We start from the raw sequence: 21,095 nt of genomic DNA, 5'->3' as shown, positions 1-21,095 counted from the left end.
TCTGTAGGGCCCCTGTATCCTCCCTGTATCGCCCCTGTAAGCCCCTTTACAATGCACTGTTGTCGGCTTCCGGCACCTTGAGCCAGGTACCAGTTAGCAGTACGCGGCTGTACTGGTAGGATAATTGTAATTGTAATTGTAATTTCAATTCCAATTGTAATAGTACGAGGTTGCTATTCATCACTGTTCTTCCACCTGGTTATCACTATTTTATTATTCTCATTTTATTCTATTATTTCTTCTTTCTTTCTTTTGCCTACCAACTCGTTTCGTCCGTTTGCTCGACCGTCCGTCCAACCTCGTCATCCTCGCTCTCACTGCCTTGGTTGCCCTGTTTCTCTTTCCCCTTTCTCGTCGTCGCCGTTCTCTCCTCCTTTCCAGATCCTACGCAATCTATTCCTTTCTCCCAAATTGTCTTCCATTCCATCTTGAGAGCCCGCCACCTTTCCCGGCCAGCAGTCCCTCTGATCAGTCCTCTCATCATCATCTTACCCACTGCCTGCTCCTTCATGCTACCTACCATTTCGCCTTCCATCCTGGCAGGCAAGCCAGCCGTGAGGCCCTCATCCGCACACGAGGCAGCGCTTCGTTGCACCATCTGATTGGATCACAAGACCCATAGTGGTACGCCTGCTCCCCATCATCTCGACATGCCCTTTCCATGTACAGACGGATACGCTAACTACCAAATTCCCGACCTACTGATCCATAGTCCTGTTGGACTCGCAACTAGCCACGGCTAGCCTAGTATGACCACCCAGCCGAACGACTCTCCCCCGATTGCCTTGCAAGCCTTGCTCCTCGCCCTGACTTGCTATTCCGCACCTCCCTGTCGACCTGAACCGCCCCCTTTGATCGAAATTACACGTACTCGCCCACTCCAGTCCTCGCTCCACCGGGCAGACCCAAGTATTCTATTCGTACTGGCACTGAGTACTCAGCACGCCGCTGCCAAGCTGACTTTTTCGACAACTCTCAGCTTGGCTCAATCCTCGCCGCCAATACCAGTAGTCGCTGCATCCTCATCCCCACGCCCTCACCCCGAGACTCCTCCCATCACGCCTTGAACTATTACTGGCTGCTTATATTGGCCTCGCTGGCGCCTCGCTCACCTCACGACCCGCCGCCAAAGTGCCCTGCGCCCTGTCTTGCCTGAACAGATTATACTACCACCAACTACTGCCAATTGCCGATTGTCGCGTCCCGCCTGCTATCCCGATTTGTCCGGTCGGCTTGTCAGCTACCTACCGACCTGCCTAATCGCGACGCCTGTTGTTCCTCTCCACAACTCTGGCACCGCCGCCCTCCGAGCCCCGAGCAGCTCTCGTAGCTACCTCGTCCGCATTCCTCCCCCTCGCGTTCGCCATCACTCATTTCTGCTTCGACCTTGACCTGCGCCAGTTTCCTTCCATTGCAGTCTTCCGAATTTACGCAATTCGCCTTAATACCCAACCCCTCTTGAGTCGCGCAATCTTCTCTCCCTCGGTCCTTCCGTCGACCCTAAACCGGAGTCGCTCGCATCCATCATGGACAGGTAAGGTTACAATCGCCATCGCCGAAACTATCCGTCGCCACCAACAACACCCTCTCTACCACATGCCCACCACACATGCGGCGCCTCACCTGCCCATTGATTGCCCTTGGCTTTGGATTTTCCCTCTACTGGCCGCCACCTAGCCCAGACCCGCTGACTCCTGCGCCCGCGCAACTCTATCTAGTTTTATCCACGTTCCCGGCTGGTCGCAGCATCTTCCACATCGACCATCATCCGCTCGTCCCTTGAGTGGCCATTTTCGCTCCCTTTCTTCCGTCTCAACTACCAAACCATCGCCGCCTTCCCCCTCGGGCAAGCCGCCACTCCTCCTCAAGTCTCCCAAGTCTACCTCGCAACTCCCCAAAGTCCCTCTCTCCGCGACTTTTCTCGACGATGAAATGAGTACCCTTCCCGACCCTCGAAGCCGGCAGGTGAGCAACGCCGAGGACCAAGAAAATGACGCCGACACACCCAGTCATCATCCTGACCTGAGCGACGAAATCGCCACACTGAGCACGAAACTCATCAATGCCATCAACCACCAGACCGCACTCGACGACACCCTCAGCGCTACCCGCCAGGAACTTCAGACAGCTCACGGCCGTATACGCGAGCTTGAGCAGCAAAACGAGACACAGCGCGAAATGATGGCTGGCGACGTCTGGATTCGTAAATCGACCGTGGAATCGGACAAGCGCGCCATGAAACTCAAGCTGGATAGTGAAGCCTCCAAACGTCGAGACATTGAAATCGAGAAGAAGCGGATCGAACAGGAGCTTGAGACCCTGGCTACAGCTCTTTTCGAGGAGGCCAACAAAATGGTTATTGTTGCCAAGGAAGAGTCCAAGGATCGTGAAGATGCAGTCCAGCGTAAAAATGACCTGCTGAAAGCCCAGCTCCAAGAATCCGAAAATCTGCTCAAAAATCAGCAAACCCAGTTGGCCGAACTCAAGCGCGTCATGGAGTCCATGTCCTCGCACGACGATCAGCAGACCAACACCACCGCTCCCTCGTCGCCGGGCCTACCCAGATTAGACACTGTTGCCAGTGATGGCATGCCGCCTCTAGATGCCGCCACAGCCTCTCCGCTTCCCGACTTTTTTGCGCCTGCGCCGCCTACAAGTTTCCAGCACCTAATTCTCCCGGTGCTACGCCATGACCTGGGTGCATATGATGACTTTATCAACCTCGCCCATCAGTCCCACAAACGAGCCGGTAGTCGCATCTCGTCTGGCTCTATGGGCGGACTCGCCGCCCTTGGCCTCGGCCTTGCCGGCTCTACCTCGAGCGGCCACATGTCCAACGCTTCGACCTCGTCGCTCCCCAACCCAGCGTCAGCAGGCAGCGGCCCGTCGTCGCCAAACACACCTGCATCCTCTACTCAAGGAACACCGAATCAACAATTGCCGATTCCAGCCCTCAAGGAGACCAAATTCTACAAGCGCGTCATCGTGGAGGATATCGAACCCACGCTACGGCTTGATTCCGCTCCTGGTCTGTCGTGGCTGGCACGACGCAGCGTTCTTACTGCTGTTACGGACGGCAGTCTCGTCGTCGAGCCAGTTCCTTCCAACGTCAATTATGCACCAACGGCCCGACCACAGCTCTTCCCCTGTGCCTTGTGCGGCGAGGTTCGCAAAGAGTCGCAATATCTGCGCAATCATCGCTTTCGCACCAGCGAATCACCATCAGCGCAACGCTACCCTCTTTGTAACTACTGCCTCGGCCGTGTGCGCTCTACCTGCGGCTTCCTAGGCTTCCTGCGGATGGTCAAGGATGGCCACTGGCGCGCTGACGATGAAGATCACGAAAAGACAGCCTGGGAAGAGAGTGTCCGCCTTCGCGAGCAAATGTTTTGGTCCCGTGTAGGTGGAGGCGTCATCCCGGCCTCGCAAGCGAGCTCGCCAACCGACGAGGCCCCTCAGGCTTCTGTTGACAAAGTCCTCAGCACCACATTAGCAGTGCCTGCTATTTCACTAGTAAATGGCCAGGCGGAGAAGGGCACCGGCGGAAACAACCCTGCGTTCGACCACGAAGCTCCGGCTAGGGAGCCTCGTACGCCGCCTGAGCAAACGGACACGCCAACACCTACAGACCAGTACCATGAATCGCCCGAGCTACGCAAGGATACCGAGCAGGTGGTAGTGGCCGAAGGACCCGTCGTCGTCGAAAATTAAGAATATTCACCACAATCCCTCCCAATGGATACAGCCAGTGATGGCTGCTCAGCGATGTCCTTTTTTTCACCTTTCATAATTTCTTCCAGACATTGTTTGATAATGTATATTGTGTATCATACGTACACCGAGACGAATCATAGATGGTTGCGTGGAATATGCGGAAGGATGCACTACACAGCCACCAGGCACGTCTTTCCAGCTCACAGCGACCTTCGATTTTTTTTTCACACGGATTTGCTTTCCTCTTTTCCTCGGCACGGCGCATTTCTAGGATGGGAAAGGGTTTCAACCACAAAGACGATTTTCTTGCATTTCTGGCGTTTTTGGGTCTTTTTTTTCCGTCTTGTACTGCCATGGGAATTGGAAGCAGGGGGGGATTTTTTAATTATCAAGTTTAGCAACGAACCAAGGGAGAAATGAAATGAGGACGTTTCCGTATTATCACAAATTTTTCACGTACACATACACGCTCACCTGAGCGAGACACAATAGGACATTTTATCATAAACCACATGTGTGGCCTGTATTACGTCGAATACCCCTCCATATCCGGCCGGCGACTCGCCCACATCGTTCGTACAATAGGCAACGACATGGTAAAGAATAATAATAGAGATCGCGTATAATTATAGCTTTTTGTTTTTGCCACCCTTACACTGTTACATTTGATAAATTCTTCCTTGACACCTTTCAATATTCATCATGTCCAGGACGCCAGAGAAGAGTCCCCCCTACGCCGTGACCTGCTTGTTGTGTCGACAAAATATTACAACTCGTCCTTGCGAGTAGCCTCCTTGCCTTCGCTGGCAGGCTTAGCCTTGGAGCCCTCGGCCTCCTTCTCGCCATCGCGGCTGGCGGCAACTTCCTGGCCCGCACTGGCGTCTTTGCCCGCGACAGTCTTCTCGTCCACGCCATCCACGTCGGGATGGGGAGGGGCAACACCGGCGCCGCCGATCTTGCCATCCCAGCCGCCTTCGGGAGCGGGAACCTCTGCGCCGTTGTCATCCACAACGCGTGTTTTTGTCTCGTACTTGGTCTGGAATTCGACCTTGCCCTGGAGCTCGGCGACCTCCTCGTCACTCAAAAGGTTGCCGTCTTGATCACGGAACTCGATCTTCTCCTCTTGGGAGATGATTGAGGGCTCGGACGAGGGGGCAGTAACAGCAGTGCTGTTCAAGACCGCACTACGCGCCGAGGCGTAATCCTCATACTTGTCGAAAAAGGTATTGCAGTCAAAGTCCCAGTTGGAAAAGAGCTTGAGGGTGTTGCATTCGCCCTTGGTCCACTCATTTCCGTAAGCCAAGGGGCTGTAGAGGCTAAAAGCGGCAATGGCGAGCACCAGGAACAGAGATGTAGCAGCGCGGTTGATAATGGGCATGTTCTTGCCGAGACTGCCGAAGCGAGCAGTGGCAAAGTCAAATAGCTGGCTGAGAGCAATGACACCAAAGTAGAGGGCCGGGAAATAGTGGTGGAGGAAGAGCTGGCGCTTCATCAGGAAGAAAGGAAAGTAGTGCAGAGCCCAGCCGAGGATCGAACTGCCAAGTTCGTAATCAAAGCGCTTGAGGGTAGAGTTGGAGTAGTCCTCGCAGCTGCGCTGCCAGCGAAGAATGGCAATGCCCTTGAAGGCGACCCAGATGGCAACGGTGAGGGTGACGGACCACCAGATGATGGGATTGCCCAGAAGATAAATTTGGGTGTGGTTACGGCCCCAAAAGTTGATACCGCGGCGCAGAATGGGCCAGGACTCGGGGCGGGAATCCCAGGCGTGAGAGTCGGTTAGGCCGGCATTAGTCTTCCACATGACTTGGTGAAGTTCAATAAACTTGCTCAGGAATCCAGGCTTGCGATAGTTGACCTTTTCGGCGTCGTCGCCAAGCTGGGGATGCTCATTGTGCTCAATATACCACAAACTGTTGGGAAGACTGCCGCCCTTGGCGCAAGTAACCTCTTGCTGCTCGGAGGCCCAGTCAGGGAGCTTGACCTTGTGGGAGAACAGCACACAACCGGTCATGAGATGGACGAGGCGGAACTTGGTCTCAATGGTGCGGAGACGTTCTTTGGCAAGGACACCGTGGGACTGCTTCTTGACAATCTCAACCTTGAAAAAATCGTTGGCGTCACCGTCGAAGCCTTCATAACCGTAAGCCGATACCTCGTTTTGCCAGTCAGCCTCGGACACGGGAGGGCGGACATCGTGAGAGTGAAGGCGACGGAAAGTAGGAGTGTGGAAAAGACGGAGAACAGTGCCGTCCTTGATATACTGAGGCTCGGGAAGGCTATCCCACGCCTGGGTACCGTTGATGGGCTCGCCGTCGATTCCGAGGGGCTGGGTCTGGTTCTCGAGCAGCCAGACGTTATTTTCGTCCTTGTGGGGGTAAAGAGTGATTTGCTGCTGCTTGGAGCCAGTGGGGTACATGAGAGGGTGGGAGTGGAGGTAGCCGCCCTGGGTGTTGACATGGCGGATGGTGACGCGGCTGCCCAGGAGGATGTCGGCGGCGACATCGTTCATGCCCTTGTGGTTGAGGGTGGCCTGGAACTCGGAGCTCATGAAGCCATCACCGTCGCCGGGGTTGACGAGGCAGACGAAGTGGATAGCGAACATGGCCATGTAGAAGGCGGCGGGAATGACAATGAGGCACAAAACACGGGCACTGAAGTGCTTGAACCAAGTGGGAATAGAGACGTTCTTGCTGTCGCCGAGGAGAACCCAGAGCTGGACGAGGGTCAAGGCACCAACCCAGGCAATGGTGAAGAGACCAACCCACTTGATGCTGCCAGTGATACCCAGTCCGAGGCCAGTCATGGCGAGCCAGAACCACCAAGTGAGGCTGAAAGCCTTGGAGGGACCAAGCTCGTGCTGGTTGGTGAAGCAGTTGAAGGCGAGAGCTGTGAAGGCGGTAGCGGCGACGAGGGGAGCATCGAGGAGGATCAGGCGCGCTTGAGTAAGGAGGCCATTTTCTGCAGCAGAGGAATATATTAGCTGATGCCTGTCTTGGGAAGCATGTGGCGTGGTCGTAACGCACCGAAGATGATGAGGCCGGCACCCATGGCAGCAGTAAAAGTGCGGCAGCCAACAGCCTTGAGCGTCAGGAAGATGCAAGGGATCAAAAAGATGCCGCAAAGAGCAGGATAGAGGCGCATGGCAACGTAGGGAACGCCGGGTTCCAGATAATCCTTGCCAATGTCCTTGAAGTCAAAGTCGCCGTCGAAGCCGGCGAGCCAACCAGTCAGGGCAATGAGCATCTTGGCCAGAGGAGGGTGGACATCCATGAAGAACTTTCCCTTGATATACTTGGAAGCGAAGCCACCAAAGCTAGGAAGAACTCGCAGTTAGTCTCGGTCGAGAGGCAATCAATTGGCGCGGCGAGTCAGTCGTGGCCTTGCTTACTGAACTTCGTCGAAGACGACACTGGTGGGCTGCGAGATTCTGAAGATGCGCACAGCAGCACCAACGATGGTCAGGGCAAGAAGAACAAGGTAGTCAGTGCCAGGGAGCAGAAAGACATCATTGTCCTCTACACCGTCAGACTGATACGATGTGCCTTTACCCTTGGCCACAGTCTGGGACTTTGGTGGCAAGGGGCTTTTGCCCCGAGCCGAGCTCGGTCTGGCCATTGTAGAGTATTAAGTCTGCGGAGAGAAAAGGTCGATCGGGCTATGGAAGGCAGTCGACGTTTCCGAAGCGGTGCGGTCAATTCAAAGTCGGGGGAAAAAAAGATGGAAACAAAAATTGGTAAGGAAAAGTGAATGAGCGTGGTGAATATAATTCTATACCGGGAAGAAGCCAAGTAGAACCAAATTAAAAAAAAAAAAGGAACCACTAAAGCTAAAGTCGGCCAAGAAGGAAAAAAAAAGGAAGATGAGAAAGAAAGACCACGAGTCCGCAAGAAAGCAGAAAGTCGTGGAGGGTGAAGAAAGAGGTCGGCGCGAGAAAGGGGGGGAGGGGAGGGATAGGAGGAGAAGAGGCGTTGGCGATGCAGCGCGCACGCATCACGGAAAATGTAGCTACGTTGGCCTGATGGGGCGGAGGTTTTCCTAGATGCCCCTTTGCTGTGGTTGGACAGACCTGAGCGCTGCTTTAGGCGGGCTAGCTGAAGAAACCTGCGCCATGCAGCCGGATGGGGCTTGCTAGCGGGTAGCTACAGCGATCATGGCCCTGAAGTATTGCTTTAATTAGGTCCATGTCCCCGAAAAAAGGGCTTCGGGCGGGGCAGCTTGGCCGCGTCAAACAGGCTGCTGTTAGTGCCGCTTTAACATGTGAATTAAATATGGGCGTTCTGGCCGTGCCCTTCATCATGCCATTCAGCTCCCTCGCTATGGTCTACGGACCATTTTAGCAAGAACCGTGTGCACGCCAGTCGAGGTTCCAGACGCGTCTAGACGAACAATTTCATGTCACAAAACTGTCTAGTCACCCAAATTGCCATTCCACCGATATGCGCGACCATCCAAGCCCTCCAAACCTTCCCGACAACGCAATGCCCAGACACCGGATGAAGTCTACGTCAGCCGCACATCAGGGGGCCTCGCCTTGTTTCGTGGATACGAGCCAACTGCGCATTGATGAGCGACACGGCCAGTTTTAATAAGTAACCGTCCGTTCCTCGTTCCGATGAGCCACCAGAGGAGAACCTCTCTAGTGCTTGATCTACCTACCTTGATTATACAAGGCTGCTCAGCATGACCATCCATGAGCCCGCCATGGCTATCCCATTTTCATCCCGCATCTCTTAATATTCGCCGAATTATGAAGCCGATCCAATACCACCTCAGGAGAAATAATCACTAGTATTGTATCCGCGGCCCACTATAGCTTCACCCGCGCTCGTGTTCGCCTGTGCCCCTGCGTCCGCAGGAACCAAATCCACTATCAGAGGCCTGCCTGACTAAGCCTCTCCGGCACGGATTAACCTACTGCCGAGTTTTCCTGCGACCTGCTGGATCGAGTGTCGCGCGTCGCGAAATTTCCAAGACGCAGAAAGCTCCTCTGTAATAAGCCACCCAATATCGCATCGCCAGCTTTAGGGCAACATTGTCCTCATAATGGCTGCAAATGGGACCAATGGCGACTCGGCTGCCGCTCTCGACGATATCAAAGCCCCCGCCGGTGTTGTCCTGCCTCCCCGCGAGATTCGTAACATTCTCGAAAAGACGGCCGGCTACGTCGCGCGTAACGGTGCCGTTTTTGAGGATCGCATCCGCGACAAGGAACAGACGAATCCGAAATTCAGTTTCTTGAACCCCGAAGATGCCTACCACGGATACTACCAGTGGCGACTGACTGAGGTGCGTGCCGGCCGTGGAACGGATGTTGCCGCTGGTCGCGCAGGAGAAGCCGCCAAGGAGCCCGAAAAGCCCCAAGGTCCTCCTCAACCACCCGAATTTCAGTTTTCTGCGCGCATGCCTAGGATTAACCAAAAGGATCTGGACATCATCCGTCTGACCGCTCTCTTCGTGGCCAAGAATGGGCGTCAATTCATGACCCAACTCGCCCAGCGCGAGAGTGGCAACCCGCAGTTCCAGTTTCTTATCCCCAACCACACATTCCACAACTTTTTCCAACGCATCATCGACCAGTATACGACATTATTACGGGCTGGCGGCCTGGGCGGAGAGGGCGGCAAGCTCCAGGAAGAGCAAATTGCCGAACTGGAGAAGAATATCGCCGACAAGTTCTACGTGCTCACGCGCGCGAAGCAACGAGGCGAATACATCAAGTTCCAAGAGCAGGAAAAGGCCAAGAGAGAGGAGGCCGAAGAAGAGGCCAAGGCAGAGTTTGCGCGCATCGACTGGGGCGACTTTGTCGTCGTCGAGACCATCACCTTTGCCGACAGTGATGAGACGGCGAACCTGCCGCCGCCTACGAACCTCTCCGAATTACAATACGCATCACTAGAAGACAGAAACAAGGCTTCCATTAGCGCCAATCTGCGCATCGAGGAGGCCATGCCTGGCGAAGAGATAGATCAGAACGGTTATGCTGCTGTCGCGCCCACGCCTGGCTATCAGCTCCCGGCTCACCCCGGCTATGCTCAATCACACAATCAAGCACAATACGCTCCTCAATTGCCTCAACCGCCACAAAAATCCGCACAAGAGCTTGAGGAGGAGCGCAGAATCCAGGAGCGCGCAGAAGCTCAAGCACGTATGCACCAGGCCCAGAATGTAGCACGGGGCGGTGCGCCTGCGATGAAAATTCGAGAAAATTACGTGCCGGGGGCCCAGAAGGCCAAAAAGGTGCAAACCGCAATGTGCCCCAACTGCAAGCAGCAGATTCCTATAAATGAAATGGAAGAGCACATGAGAAGTGAGCCTCTCCTGACAGTCGGTCAAGCATGAAACACGCTAACAATGTTGCAGTTGAACTCTTGGATCCCCGATGGAAGGAGCAAAAGTCCAAAGCCGACGCCCGCCACGCTCCGTCCAACATGTCGCAAGTCGACGTGGCCAATAACCTGAAGCGACTCGCCAGTCAGCGCAGTGACGTCTTCGACCCCGTCACCGGCCAGGCCGTGTCCGAGGATGAGCTTGCTCGGAGAAAAAAGGCGGCTATCAACAGCTTCGACGGGAACCCCGATGGGCAGAGCCAGGCACACATGAGCCACCTCCAGGGGATGAATGTCGAGGAGCAGATCCGCGCCATTCATCAAAAGTTTGCAGACAAGAAATAAGCGCCCTGCTTGGGCATAGAGTGAGTGCCTTGACAAGGCATGAGTTTGGGACATTCAATATTGATTCATATGGGGGAGTAAACAATACTGTTCTTTGGTAGTTGGGCGTTTTGTTCGTTTTCTTTTCAACTTATCTATGGCATACTGAAGGCGGCGAAAATTCATGATTCTATCTAAAGGATGGAGGGGAGTGGGGAGAGGGAAGCTTTGCTCGGCGACCGAGCAGTGTAAAGATAGCCAACAAAGCTGACGAGATTCACATAATACTAAAGCAGCAGAGGGTTGAGTCTGCCTGGAATAACGGTCGTTCTCTATCTCCCTCTAAAGTTCAACAGCATAAAAGAGTGCGTCGCAACTCGCAAGTAGAGCAGGGCTCGATGATTGGCTAGGCGGGGGTGGTGGTGCTGGGAGCTGCTGCAAAGAAAGCCTCGACACCCCACCTCTGCCGAGACAGGATGACGCTCTCCGCATCACTTGGACTCCGACCAAACTAGGGTTCTCTAAACCCAAACACTGCTACATCTCGAAACGTTGTCTGAATACAAAGCATCTTCGCCGGACCGGCCAGTTCATAGAACAGCGACAGAGCGGCGACCGGCGGGCTCCAAAACAAAACGCTCCCTTTCGCCGCGAGAACCCCCGTTGCGCCGCGCCGCAGCTCCCTTTTCTCAAGCTTCATTTTTTTTCAAGCCGCCAAACTGTCGGACAATCAGACTCCCGGCCAGGGCGCCGGCGCAAACCAGCCCTATACCTCTCCGCCGCCCGCTGGTGCCAACACCGCGTCGGCAGCCGCCACCACTGCCGCCTCCAAGCCCCGAAGCCCCAACCTGCACCGACCCATCATGCAGGCCATGCCCGATAACCGCCAGCAGAGCTTTGACGAGATTTACGGGCCGCCAGAGAACTTCCTCGAGATTGAGGTGCGTCCGGCCCTCCCTTTGCCCCTTGCTCCCGCGCGCGCGCTCGCGCCAACGATGCGCGACTATCGGGCCGCAGACAAGGGATGCTAACCCAGAGTGCACGGTTAACAGGTTCGAAACCCACGAACGCACGGCATGGGCCGCTCCATGTACACCGACTACGAGATCCTGTGCCGCACCAACATACCCGCCTTCAAGCTGCGCCAGAGCTCTGTCCGCCGCCGCTACTCCGACTTTGAGTACTTTCGCGACATCCTCGAGCGCGAGAGCGCTCGCGTGACCATCCCGCCCCTGCCCGGCAAGGTGTTCACGAACCGCTTCAGCGACGACGTGATTGAGGGGCGGCGCGCGGGCCTGGAAAAGTTTCTCAAGATCGTGGTGGGACACCCGCTGCTGCAGACGGGCAGTAAGGTGCTCGCTGCCTTCGTACAGGGTAAGTCGGTTGCCTGGCCGGGAGAAGGGGGACTACATCTGGCTCTGCAACTCTGAACCTGACGGCTGACGTCTCAAACAGATCCAAACTGGGACCGCAATGCCTGGTAATGCAGTGGTGATGAAGAGGGGTAACGAGGGGTACATGAAAAAGGCTTGGAACATTTCATTCAACGGCTGAACATTTATTAACATCAAGCCCAATTTGTCATTCGCAACACATGTTTATGGCCCATCTATAATCGAACCGTTTGCTTTTACAGGCTCATTACATCCTTCCACTAACCCTGCTAGCCGGAACTTTCTGTTACCGCCTCCGATATGATGTTTTCGTCCAATTCATTGCTTCGTATGAACTAGCAACTAACCTCGCGTGTCATGCCGCTCACCTACAGACCAAAGCTTTTGACCCCCAATTGCGCTTGCTTGATTTCAGTTGAAGATACCGGCTCAAGTCGGACTCACATAAATCCCTGGATTTTCGTCCTTGGGGCAAGTGCAGTCCCTGTGAACCCATCTCGGTATGTATGCAACGGGCCGCGGTTCGCGAAACAGACTCTGGTGCTCCTCCATAAACCCCCATTCCGCAATGTCGTCCTGGAGGAAGAGCCGGCCGTAGCTCTCCCGCGTCAGCGGCTCCAGGTCGGCGAACACGAGGTGTTGGACGCGCAGTTCCAGCGTGGCCGGGCTGCACGTCGCGTACATGGCCTCCATCAGCCGGCGGAAGCCGACGTCCCAGCCGCGAGCGATGGTGGCGGCGCCGCCCTCGGAGCGCGGGGCGCTCGTCCAGAGATCCAGGCGCTCGAGTCCGGGGAAGGCGGCGACAAGGTGCTCCCAGGGCGTCACGCGGCCGGCGCCGGCGCCGCAGTCACCCCCGGGCCAAAACTCCCACAGGCTCGTGATGTCGACGGCGAGGCGCCGCAGCCGCGCGCCGCACGGGCTGGCCGCGAGCAGCGCCACGCGGTACTGCGTCACCCGCACCGTGTCCCGCTCCGCGTCAACCCAGATGTACGGCACCCGGTCCGCGGTCACGCGCAGACGCCGCGATATGTGCGCGTCCTCGGCCGAGACGCGCTCGTACGCCCGCCGCAGCGTTGTCCGCGCCGACCGGCACGCCTGCAGCGGCGCCGGCGGCCGGCGCGTCGCCCGCGGCAGGTACCGCATGTTCTCCACGATGCCCGGCGAGTAGTAGGACCGCACAATCACCTCGCGCGGCTCGTCCATGCTCAGCTCCCAGACGCGGCACTGGAGCTCGGTCGGGAGCCGCGGGAAGAGGTGGAACGTGGACATGGTATCGTGATTTGCCCCAACACGGCCGGTTCCCTCCCCTTGCTTGGTGTAGATGACTGCGTAGAGTCGCAAAACGGCGAGGCGGAAAAGTGGCACGAGATCAACGCGGTGTGCCGCAGCAGTAGGCTTTAATACGAAAAGACGACATGCTGCGTCAGAGACGACGAGGTGGCTGTTACATGCAGTAGCAAAAAAAATATTCTCTCAGGCAGCACGGTTGAGTCCAGCCAATGTTGTTGGAGTGGCTGTATGCAAGCCACACTTGGGAGAGATTGCCCAACCTTTTTTCTTTAGGAGAATGACTAGATACATTGATCATCGGTAGAACTAGAGTGAGGCAAAGGCGATTAATGCAGCTCGCATCCAATGCGTTTTTTTCGCGATTTTCCTCTCCCTGTTTGAACGCGCTGGCCTTCTGCGCCATTTGTGCGTCGGTGACGGCCTCAGGTTGAGGCGGCGGGCGGGCGTATTTGAGCCTCGTTTTCTTCCTTCATCAACACCCGAACACAACGATCCATTGGGCGCACAGCTACCACAGACACAAGTGTTCACTGCAGCAACAGCTCACGCCCCTCTCCCCCTCCCTCCCCTCCTCGGATAGTTGCATCGACGTACTGCGCATCATTGACGTCGGCGCCCGCACCGTCGGCTCGCTGCATCCACGTACCCCCCCCTTGCCCCCTTGTCCCGCCATGAACTGCCACACAGTGTCAAGGCTGACCGGCCGAAGTGTCATACTTCACCGGGGTCTATGGTGGAAAGGCAGACTGAGTGTGCCGCTCACGTCCCGGCACATTACGCGCTCCACGGCTCGTTTGGACAGCAAGTGCTGTGCGTCAAAACAGAACAAGATCTCACAGAGCAACCAGCCCACACAATCGATAGGTTTCTGGTCGTCCAGGTCGACATGGTACAGGGCCTCGCTCAACACCCTCCGCTGCCTCGTTGGGTGCACAACGGGTGATTTTAGCGCCATGTGGTTGCTACAGACTCACAGCCCGGAGCTGGGCATGCCCACCATCATGGGTATATCCAGTATGTAGTCGCCCTCCTTTTTCAGTCATTTTTCCACGAAAAGAATTCTTGGCTCTTAAGCAATTTACCTGACCCAATCATCTACTTTTGCAGTGGCGGCTGGTATATCGACCTCCATGGTGCTCGAGACTGTACTGCTCCGGCTGGGCCGCGATGGCCTCTCCTGGCCGGTGGCCGCCAAGACAGCGGCGGGTATGAGCCTCATATCCATGATCACGATGGAGCTTGCCGAGAATGTCGTCGATTATTCCCTGACGGGCGGCGCGGTGGCATTCGACTCGCCAACGTTTTGGCTCGCAGCACTGGTGTCCATGGGCGCAGGGTTCCTCGCGCCGCTGCCGTACAACTACCACCGGCTGAGAAAGTATGGCAAAGCGTGCCACTGAGTTGATTATTAGTCTCCATGTAACGATGTACTTGTAAGATAGAGCCATCTGACGAGACATTCCACAATTCGTGTGCGAATCTTGGCTTGGTAGCATTTAACACGGTCTGTTTCCGTCCTCCAGACTCTAGGCATCTCGTACTTTTTTCGTTTTCCGAGTGGTAGGCCGTGATCGAATTTTCTTTTACTCGCATATGTCTGCTTTGGAGGGATCTTTTGCAATGAATCATTTTATGGAAACCGCAGGTGTGCTGCAGCCCGGGCCACGGCGACGACCGCAACACTGCATCAACCTTCGAAACTTGGAACTGACCTTGCTGGCACTGAATCTCGGCGGCAATTTCGTCTACGAAGCTGAGATCCACGGAAGCCGGTTTGTGCTTTTCAGATTTTTAAGGGACGACGGGTCCAAGATTGCTCTGCGCGTCCAGCAACAGTGGCCGATAGCCACGCACCCCGAGATTATCCAGACCGTGGTGCGGCGCGAGGTCTATGTGCTGAAGAAGTTGGAGAGCGTCCAATTCCAGTATTCTCCAAAGTGTCTTGCCTTTGACTTTTCGTTCAACAATCCGATTAGACACCCCTTTGTGGTGCTCAACTGGGTGGAGGGCCAGCAGTTGATCTGGACAAAGGACCACCCACCGATGGAGCAGCGTATGCGAATCATGAGCCAGCTCTTCCAGATCCAGCTGGAGCTGATCGATATTTCCCTAGAAAGTGGTAAGGCCTAGTATTGATCAACTATACACGATCATACTCTCAACACGGAGCTGCTAACACAAGTGGCAGGAGCGGAGACGGCGAGACAGTTCTACTCGAGACTTATTCACGACAAGTTGATGGTCGCGCCGCGAGGGCCGCCCGGTGCCGGTGGCATGCCTACACAGGAGGATTACTGGAGCCAGCTGATGCATCTCGAAGTCATCCTCGGCTCAAGACAAGATGACAAGAACTATGCCATCGCTCACAACAATGTGACGGCCGATAACATCATTATTGACCAAGACTACAACATTGAATGGTAATATGGTATATTCGATAGTGCTGGTTTCATATGCTGATTTCAAAAACAGCATAATAGGTTGGAGCCACGGCGGTGTGTACCCTATCGCCCAAGCCGCCACTCTGCCTCGCCTCTTCATTCCCAACCCTAGGACCGCGAATCCTCTCGAAGCGCATCTGGCTGCCCAGACGGCTGTTGGGGACAAGATACAGTACCGGCACCCACTGAACCTTTTTAATCTTGCCTTGACGCCGGCAAAGCAGGCCATGATTGACTGGCAAAGTGGCAATTATGCCGACTTTCGCGCCCTCTACATGTTGTCGATGAGACACAGCGACGTCCACGCGTGGCTGGCCAGGTATGGCTGGCGCCCACCGTACTGTCACAGCTACAATGAAGTGCCACGTCCACCGATGCCACCACCACCGCCACCACCACTGAGAGTAGAAGCCAACGTCAGGACAGAGGACATGACGGGAGACGAATCCGGGCCTTCACAGGAGGAGGCGGAAACAAACTCGCGTCCCTCATGAGAAGCTCGAAGTCGCGGTGTTGTGGACCCGAGATTATTGCAATGTTTCAAGACTGATATTTTATTAAAGAGTTTGCCAGTATGCAATATGCTGTGAATTCACGCGGTTGTCAATATGAGCTCTTCCCCACCCAAGGCACCGAGAGACTGGCCGACGAGATGCGCCGACCCTGTGATGAGAACCTGCAAATGCGTATCAGGAAAGCGCACTTGAAGATTCTTTACCATGTTGACGGCCACGTCAGCAGTGATGGCGTGCTGTATAGGTACTTTGAGATTTCGCGTCTGCCAAAATTCGAGCTGTTCCTTGGCGACCGCGTCAGGTATAGGGATGTCTGCCTTTGTTAGAATATGCTCCGAGACATTGCTATGTGAACCCTACCGTATCGATTATATGAGGACAATATGACTTGATCAAATGCCAATCCATGTTGCGAGGCGCACTCTAGTAGAACGTCCACAAGGCGCTCCGTGCTGCGGTCTGAAGAGTGCCCGAATATCAGCACTCGCCGACAGGGCTGGCTTGCGTGCTCTCTCTGCACACACTGTGATTGCGACTGGAACCAGGAGATGGCTACCGGGATGCTGAGCTCGTTGTGGGCAGAGTCGAGGAACCAGTGAAGGCCGTTGCGGTGCAGATACTGAAAGCGCCCGGGCCAAGTGCACTGCGAGATTCCGCGCTCGATATCCGCGACGGACAGCTCCTCTCCGCGCTCTGACAGAGCCGCGCTGGCCAGCGCGATGGCCAGGGACGCATTCTCCTTTTGCGCCCGCTGGCTGACGTTGGGATGCTCCGGCAAGTCTGGGTACAGCTCGACGGTGCGAAGCGGCGCGCCAATCTCCTCCGCCTGCTCCCTCAGGACCGTGCGCGGCACGTCGTCCTGAGGCACGGAGAATGCCGGCCGCGCGCGCTTCATGATGCCGCTCTTGTGCCAGGCGACGCGGTCGACGCCGGGGCCGAGCAGGTCGGCGTGGTCCAGGCCGATGCGCGAGAAGCCGCACGCGACGGGCCTCTCAAAGATGTTGGTCGCGTCCTTGCGCCCGCCGGCGTGGACCTCGTACACGGCCACGTCCACGCCCTGCTGCCTGAAGATGTGCACCAAGAGCAGCGCCAGGAGCTGGAGGTAGCCCGGCCGGTAGCCCGGCGCGCCGCAGTCGAGCGCGTGCCAGACCTCGAAAAAGGCCGCGGCGAAGACGGCCTCGGGCACGGGCGCAAAGTCGACCCGGATGCGGTCGCGCTCCGTCAGGATGTGCGGCGACGTGTACAGCCCAATCTTGACCGGCTGGCGGGTGCGCGCAAAGTGCTGCCGCAGGAGGGACTCGGTAAAGGCCGCGGTGCTGCCCTTGCCCTTGGTGCCGGTGATGTGGACGACGTTGAGCGCGCCGAGGTTCTGCGGGCCACATATCGTCAGCGCGGTTCGTCGTTGCTGCCGCCATTGATGAGCGCTGGCATCGGCCTTACCGTGTGTCCAAGCTGCGCGAGCCATTCCACCATGCCGTAGTTGTTGGGCACGTTGAGCCTCGGCTCGTCTGGCTTGGTGGCCTTGGCCAGCCGCGTCCGGCTCCGGAGCAGCGTGATGGCCTCCTAGTCCACGACGCAAAGCCGATTTTTTGTTAGACGGGTCGAGATACAACAATATAGGAGCCAAAGCGGCGGAGCAACTCACTTGATATGTGCCCTGCATGATGCTGTTATGTGACAGCGACGACGATGGTCGCACAAGGTGCTGCTTAATAAATGTCGCGCGGCCCATAACTCGTCCTGTCTCGGGTCGCTCAACGCCACATGGAACCTGCCCAACCCTACGCAAAGCGGCGCGGCAGTCTATTGAGCATAGTTTCCCGCCGCTTTGAGCCATGCGCTCTCGTATTTGTGTTGAAGAGAACACTGTTGAGCGTAATGTCTGCTATTGACAGATGGGCCTCTGGGCGTCCCGGCAGGGGCCGAGCGGCAGCCCACCAGTGCAAAGATAATGGCCACCAACAGTCTCCTTGCGCGGCGCTCTTTGCAGTCGTGATAGTGACGAGTCGAGTGCTGCTTTTCTTCCCCCTCTTTTCTTCTTCTTCTTCTTCTTCTTTTTTTTTTTTTTGGAGAACATCATGTCTCGTAGTTCAATCGATCGTATGGGTTCAGCGCCGGCTAAAGCTCTATCGCGAGCGCCGGCCTAGGATTAACCAACACGATTCACTTCAGTAACAATCCGTGCCAGTTCACTGCTCCGGTGATTTTCAATCAGTAATCAGCCTGCAGAGATTCTATTAGCAAGATAGCATCATTTAATCTTTCGCAAACCATTATCACATTGCTATTTTGCTTTGTGTCTGCATTGGCAAAAGCTAAGTCTACCTGTACATCAACCCTAATTTTAACCCAACTTCGCCAAAACTGAGCGACACTCGTAAGTCTACAGAGGTATAAGCGTATCAAGATCAGGATATTCCCCCAAAAACATTCGTATATGAGCACTTCCCAGCTCGTCTACGTGATTGTAGCAGCAGGCGTCACGTTGGGGACAGCCTTGTTGGCGCCACTCTGACTCACAGGCACTCTCTCACAAAATTCCATCCCCTGCCTTCTTATTGAGAAAGAGGCGCAGGTCCTCTGAGAATTTGATCAATGCTCCAAACAACAACTGGAGAGAGCTTTTCAAAACTTCGTCTTTCGCCTTTGAACATTTGTTCTGGATCTAGAATCATGCACCCCTTTGCCAGACGCCGCAAACACGCTAGAATCACTACCACGCACAATGAGTCGCCCTTCACATGAGTCGGTAGTTTGCTTGGCAATGCTAGCCAATGAACTATTCGACGCCATCCTAGATTATTTGTCTTTTGATGATTTGGTAGCGCTGGCCAGCACGTCGATGCCACTGATGCGGCGCATGGAGCCGCGATTACTAGCGACAACACATCAGCGTGACAAGACCCTCATCTGCGCATTGCGGCGAGGCTACTGCTGCTTGGTGCGCCGTGCTCTATCGTTAGGAGCTGATGCATGTGCCCCGTTGGTTCTTAATAGGGAGGGCTCATTCTACGGTCAGCGCCTCAATCCGGTTTTGGCCCTTCGCCTTGCTGTGAAGGGCGGCGACGAGGGAGCGTTTCAGGCACTCGTAGAGCGCGGTGCGACTCTGGAAGGATATATTGCACATGCAGAGAGACACAACGCCAGTCAAGCTAATATTGATGCCGAGATTGATGGTTTACTGTGGCTCTTGTCGCGGCCTGACAGAATCAGCTTCCTCCGGCGCTTCTGCGACGTCTCCGTATTGCCTCCGCTACGAGCAGAGCATCTACAAAACTGCCTAAAGTACACGATCAAGAGAAGTTTGCTAAAGGGAGTATGGGGCAAACATGCTGTGAACCTGCTCGTTTCTCAAGGGGCCTCTGTTTGCGGTCTGCAGAGCAGTTCCGTGCGAGGAAAGTGCCCCGTGGCCACGGCGATTCTGCGCGGACACCCCGACATGGCAGAAGAGATGCTCAGGCACGGCGCAAACATACAAGGCAAAGAGCCGCGACCGACTGATGGTATTGAGGTCGGCCATATCCCAATATTCGCAGCCGCGTGCCGGATGGCTACTGACGGCCCGTCCATCGTGCAGCGCTTTCTGGCATGGGGAGCGAACCCGTATCATCAGGCAGATCTGAGGATCTACTCGCGCAGGATGAATGACTCAGTCAACTTTGTCAGAAAGAGAATTATGCTGCATACCCCGCTTCCCGTGCACATGTACTTGGCATCCATCCGATGGGACGCGGATGTGTCGATCTGCCATCTTGAGGGCTTGCGGTTCTGGAAGAGCTTCGGACCGCCCTTTGACAGAGACAGAGTTGTTCTTCCCAGTGGCACTAAAATGCTTGTCAGGATATACTGGGGGCTGGCACCGCTACTTCTGCAGAAATGGGGACCGAATATGCTTGCGCATACGCCTTTCTATGAAGTGATGAAGGAGCTGCAACCAGACTTGGGTAGGTGGGCGCTACAGGATGTACAACATAGTATCTTTGACGATCGAGCATTTCGGTATCCAGAAGGAATCTCCTTGGAGAGATGGGAGAAGGTATTCAAAGTAAAATTTCCTGCGGAAGACTCTAAATTCTGAGTAATTCGAAGCACAGCCATAGAGGGCTACATTCGAGACATCCCAAGCAAGCAATGGTTGATCCGGTCATCTGATGATGAGTGGATGACGATGAAATATAGGTGGTGAGAAAAAAGGCCGTAAAATTCTAATGTTGGTATACAAGATTATTTCGGAAAGATGCCTAGCGCGATATATCACTCTCCCAACCTATGCAGCCGCTTCAGCATCCCGATACCGCTTCCCAAACGTGGCGTACCAGTCATCCACGATCTGCACTCCTGGGCCGACCGAGATGGTCTCGTCGCCCCTTTCGAGCTTCACCGCAACCTCGGCGATGAACTCGTCCACCGTCAGGGACTTGGCGTTGTTCTCCTTCTTGTTGTCGTCGGGGTCGTCGCGCTCGCGGTGCAGGTCGGTGCCGACCGTCGGCGGCGCAATCTCGACGACGCGGACGGGCGAGCCCCCCGCCGCGAGCTGCGTGCGGAGGTTCATGGACCAAAAGTGCAGCCAGGCCTTGGTGCCGTTGTAGATGGGGTTGATGAACGCAAACGGCAGGAAGCCGAGGATGCTCGACACGTTGATGACGACGGGATCTCGTTTCGCCTGCAGGTGCGGGAGCAGGTGCATCGTCAGGTGCAGCGGGCCCCGGACGTTGATGTCAATCTCCTCGTCGGCCTTGGCCAGAAAGTCCTCGTTGTCGCTGAGGACCTTGAGCGGCCGCTGCACGCCGGCGTTGTTGACGAGGCAGTCGAGCTCCGGGTGGTCCTCTGTGAGCTTCTGCACGAAGCTGGGAATCGCCTCGCTGTCGCCCACGTCGACAACGTAGTAGCCCGCGGCGCCAATCTCCTTTGCCGCCTCCTCCAGGTTCGACCTTGTGCGTCCGGCGAGCACAACGGTTTTGCCCTGTGAGACAAAGTATTTGGCGATGGCTTTGCCGATCCCGCCGCCGCCGCCCGTGACGACGGCGCAACGGAACTGCAATAATTTTGACATTTTCTATCGTTGTTGCTGGGAATTTTGCTGATATGATG

The 21,095-nt window shown here is 55.6% G+C and overlaps 10 protein-coding genes across 10 annotated transcripts; 6 read left to right on the top strand and 4 right to left on the bottom strand.

Moving 5' to 3' along the window:
- Positions 1-1,932: 1,932 nt before the first annotated feature.
- Positions 1,933-3,711, top strand: V2A60_002217 (uncharacterized protein; the record flags this gene model as incomplete). Its single annotated transcript, XM_083253568.1, has 1 exon — positions 1,933-3,711. One exon carries the CDS (start codon positions 1,933-1,935, stop codon positions 3,709-3,711), a length of 1,779 nt encoding a protein of 592 aa, XP_083109694.1.
- Positions 3,712-4,480: 769 nt separating this feature from the next.
- V2A60_002216 (dolichyl-phosphate-mannose-protein mannosyltransferase PMT1) lies at positions 4,481-7,329 on the bottom strand (the record flags this gene model as incomplete). Its single annotated transcript, XM_083253567.1, has 3 exons — positions 4,481-6,672; positions 6,738-7,027; positions 7,103-7,329. The coding sequence occupies 3 exons, from the start codon at positions 7,327-7,329 to the stop codon at positions 4,481-4,483; spliced, it is 2,709 nt and encodes a 902-aa protein (XP_083109693.1).
- A 1,428-nt stretch (positions 7,330-8,757) lies between these two features.
- V2A60_002215 (Pre-mRNA splicing factor PRP21 like protein-domain-containing protein) lies at positions 8,758-10,385 on the top strand (the record flags this gene model as incomplete). Its single annotated transcript, XM_083253566.1, has 2 exons — positions 8,758-10,021; positions 10,075-10,385. 2 exons carry the CDS (start codon positions 8,758-8,760, stop codon positions 10,383-10,385), a joined length of 1,575 nt encoding a protein of 524 aa, XP_083109692.1.
- Positions 10,386-11,227: 842 nt separating this feature from the next.
- On the top strand, positions 11,228-11,848 carry V2A60_002214 (Phox homologous domain-containing protein; the record flags this gene model as incomplete). Its single annotated transcript, XM_083253565.1, has 3 exons — positions 11,228-11,305; positions 11,417-11,738; positions 11,820-11,848. 3 exons carry the CDS (start codon positions 11,228-11,230, stop codon positions 11,846-11,848), a joined length of 429 nt encoding a protein of 142 aa, XP_083109691.1.
- Positions 11,849-12,187: 339 nt separating this feature from the next.
- On the bottom strand, positions 12,188-13,027 carry V2A60_002213 (2EXR domain-containing protein; the record flags this gene model as incomplete). The annotated part of the gene is made up of 1 exon (XM_083253564.1): positions 12,188-13,027. The coding sequence occupies one exon, from the start codon at positions 13,025-13,027 to the stop codon at positions 12,188-12,190; it is 840 nt and encodes a 279-aa protein (XP_083109690.1).
- Positions 13,028-14,001: 974 nt separating this feature from the next.
- Positions 14,002-14,448, top strand: V2A60_002212 (DUF4396 domain-containing protein; the record flags this gene model as incomplete). Its single annotated transcript, XM_083253563.1, has 2 exons — positions 14,002-14,062; positions 14,156-14,448. 2 exons carry the CDS (start codon positions 14,002-14,004, stop codon positions 14,446-14,448), a joined length of 354 nt encoding a protein of 117 aa, XP_083109689.1.
- Positions 14,449-14,668: 220 nt separating this feature from the next.
- Positions 14,669-15,983, top strand: V2A60_002211 (uncharacterized protein; the record flags this gene model as incomplete). The annotated part of the gene is made up of 3 exons (XM_083253562.1): positions 14,669-15,167; positions 15,237-15,468; positions 15,521-15,983. 3 exons carry the CDS (start codon positions 14,669-14,671, stop codon positions 15,981-15,983), a joined length of 1,194 nt encoding a protein of 397 aa, XP_083109688.1.
- A 98-nt stretch (positions 15,984-16,081) lies between these two features.
- V2A60_002210 (uncharacterized protein) lies at positions 16,082-17,736 on the bottom strand (the record flags this gene model as incomplete). Its single annotated transcript, XM_083253561.1, has 5 exons — positions 16,082-16,317; positions 16,365-16,463; positions 16,527-17,373; positions 17,445-17,567; positions 17,650-17,736. 5 exons carry the CDS (start codon positions 17,734-17,736, stop codon positions 16,082-16,084), a joined length of 1,392 nt encoding a protein of 463 aa, XP_083109687.1.
- A 1,032-nt stretch (positions 17,737-18,768) lies between these two features.
- On the top strand, positions 18,769-20,082 carry V2A60_002209 (uncharacterized protein; the record flags this gene model as incomplete). Its single annotated transcript, XM_083253560.1, has 1 exon — positions 18,769-20,082. One exon carries the CDS (start codon positions 18,769-18,771, stop codon positions 20,080-20,082), a length of 1,314 nt encoding a protein of 437 aa, XP_083109686.1.
- A 189-nt stretch (positions 20,083-20,271) lies between these two features.
- V2A60_002208 (uncharacterized protein) lies at positions 20,272-21,057 on the bottom strand (the record flags this gene model as incomplete). Its single annotated transcript, XM_083253559.1, has 1 exon — positions 20,272-21,057. One exon carries the CDS (start codon positions 21,055-21,057, stop codon positions 20,272-20,274), a length of 786 nt encoding a protein of 261 aa, XP_083109685.1.
- Between the last annotated feature and the right edge of the window lie 38 nt (positions 21,058-21,095).

Source organism: Cordyceps javanica, chromosome 1 (assembly GCF_051103115.1).
Source record: "Cordyceps javanica chromosome 1, complete sequence".
NCBI classification, from domain to species: domain Eukaryota; kingdom Fungi; phylum Ascomycota; class Sordariomycetes; order Hypocreales; family Cordycipitaceae; genus Cordyceps; species Cordyceps javanica.
Note: the sequence above shows the minus strand (reverse complement) of the source record. Positions and strands in the feature narration are given on the sequence as shown.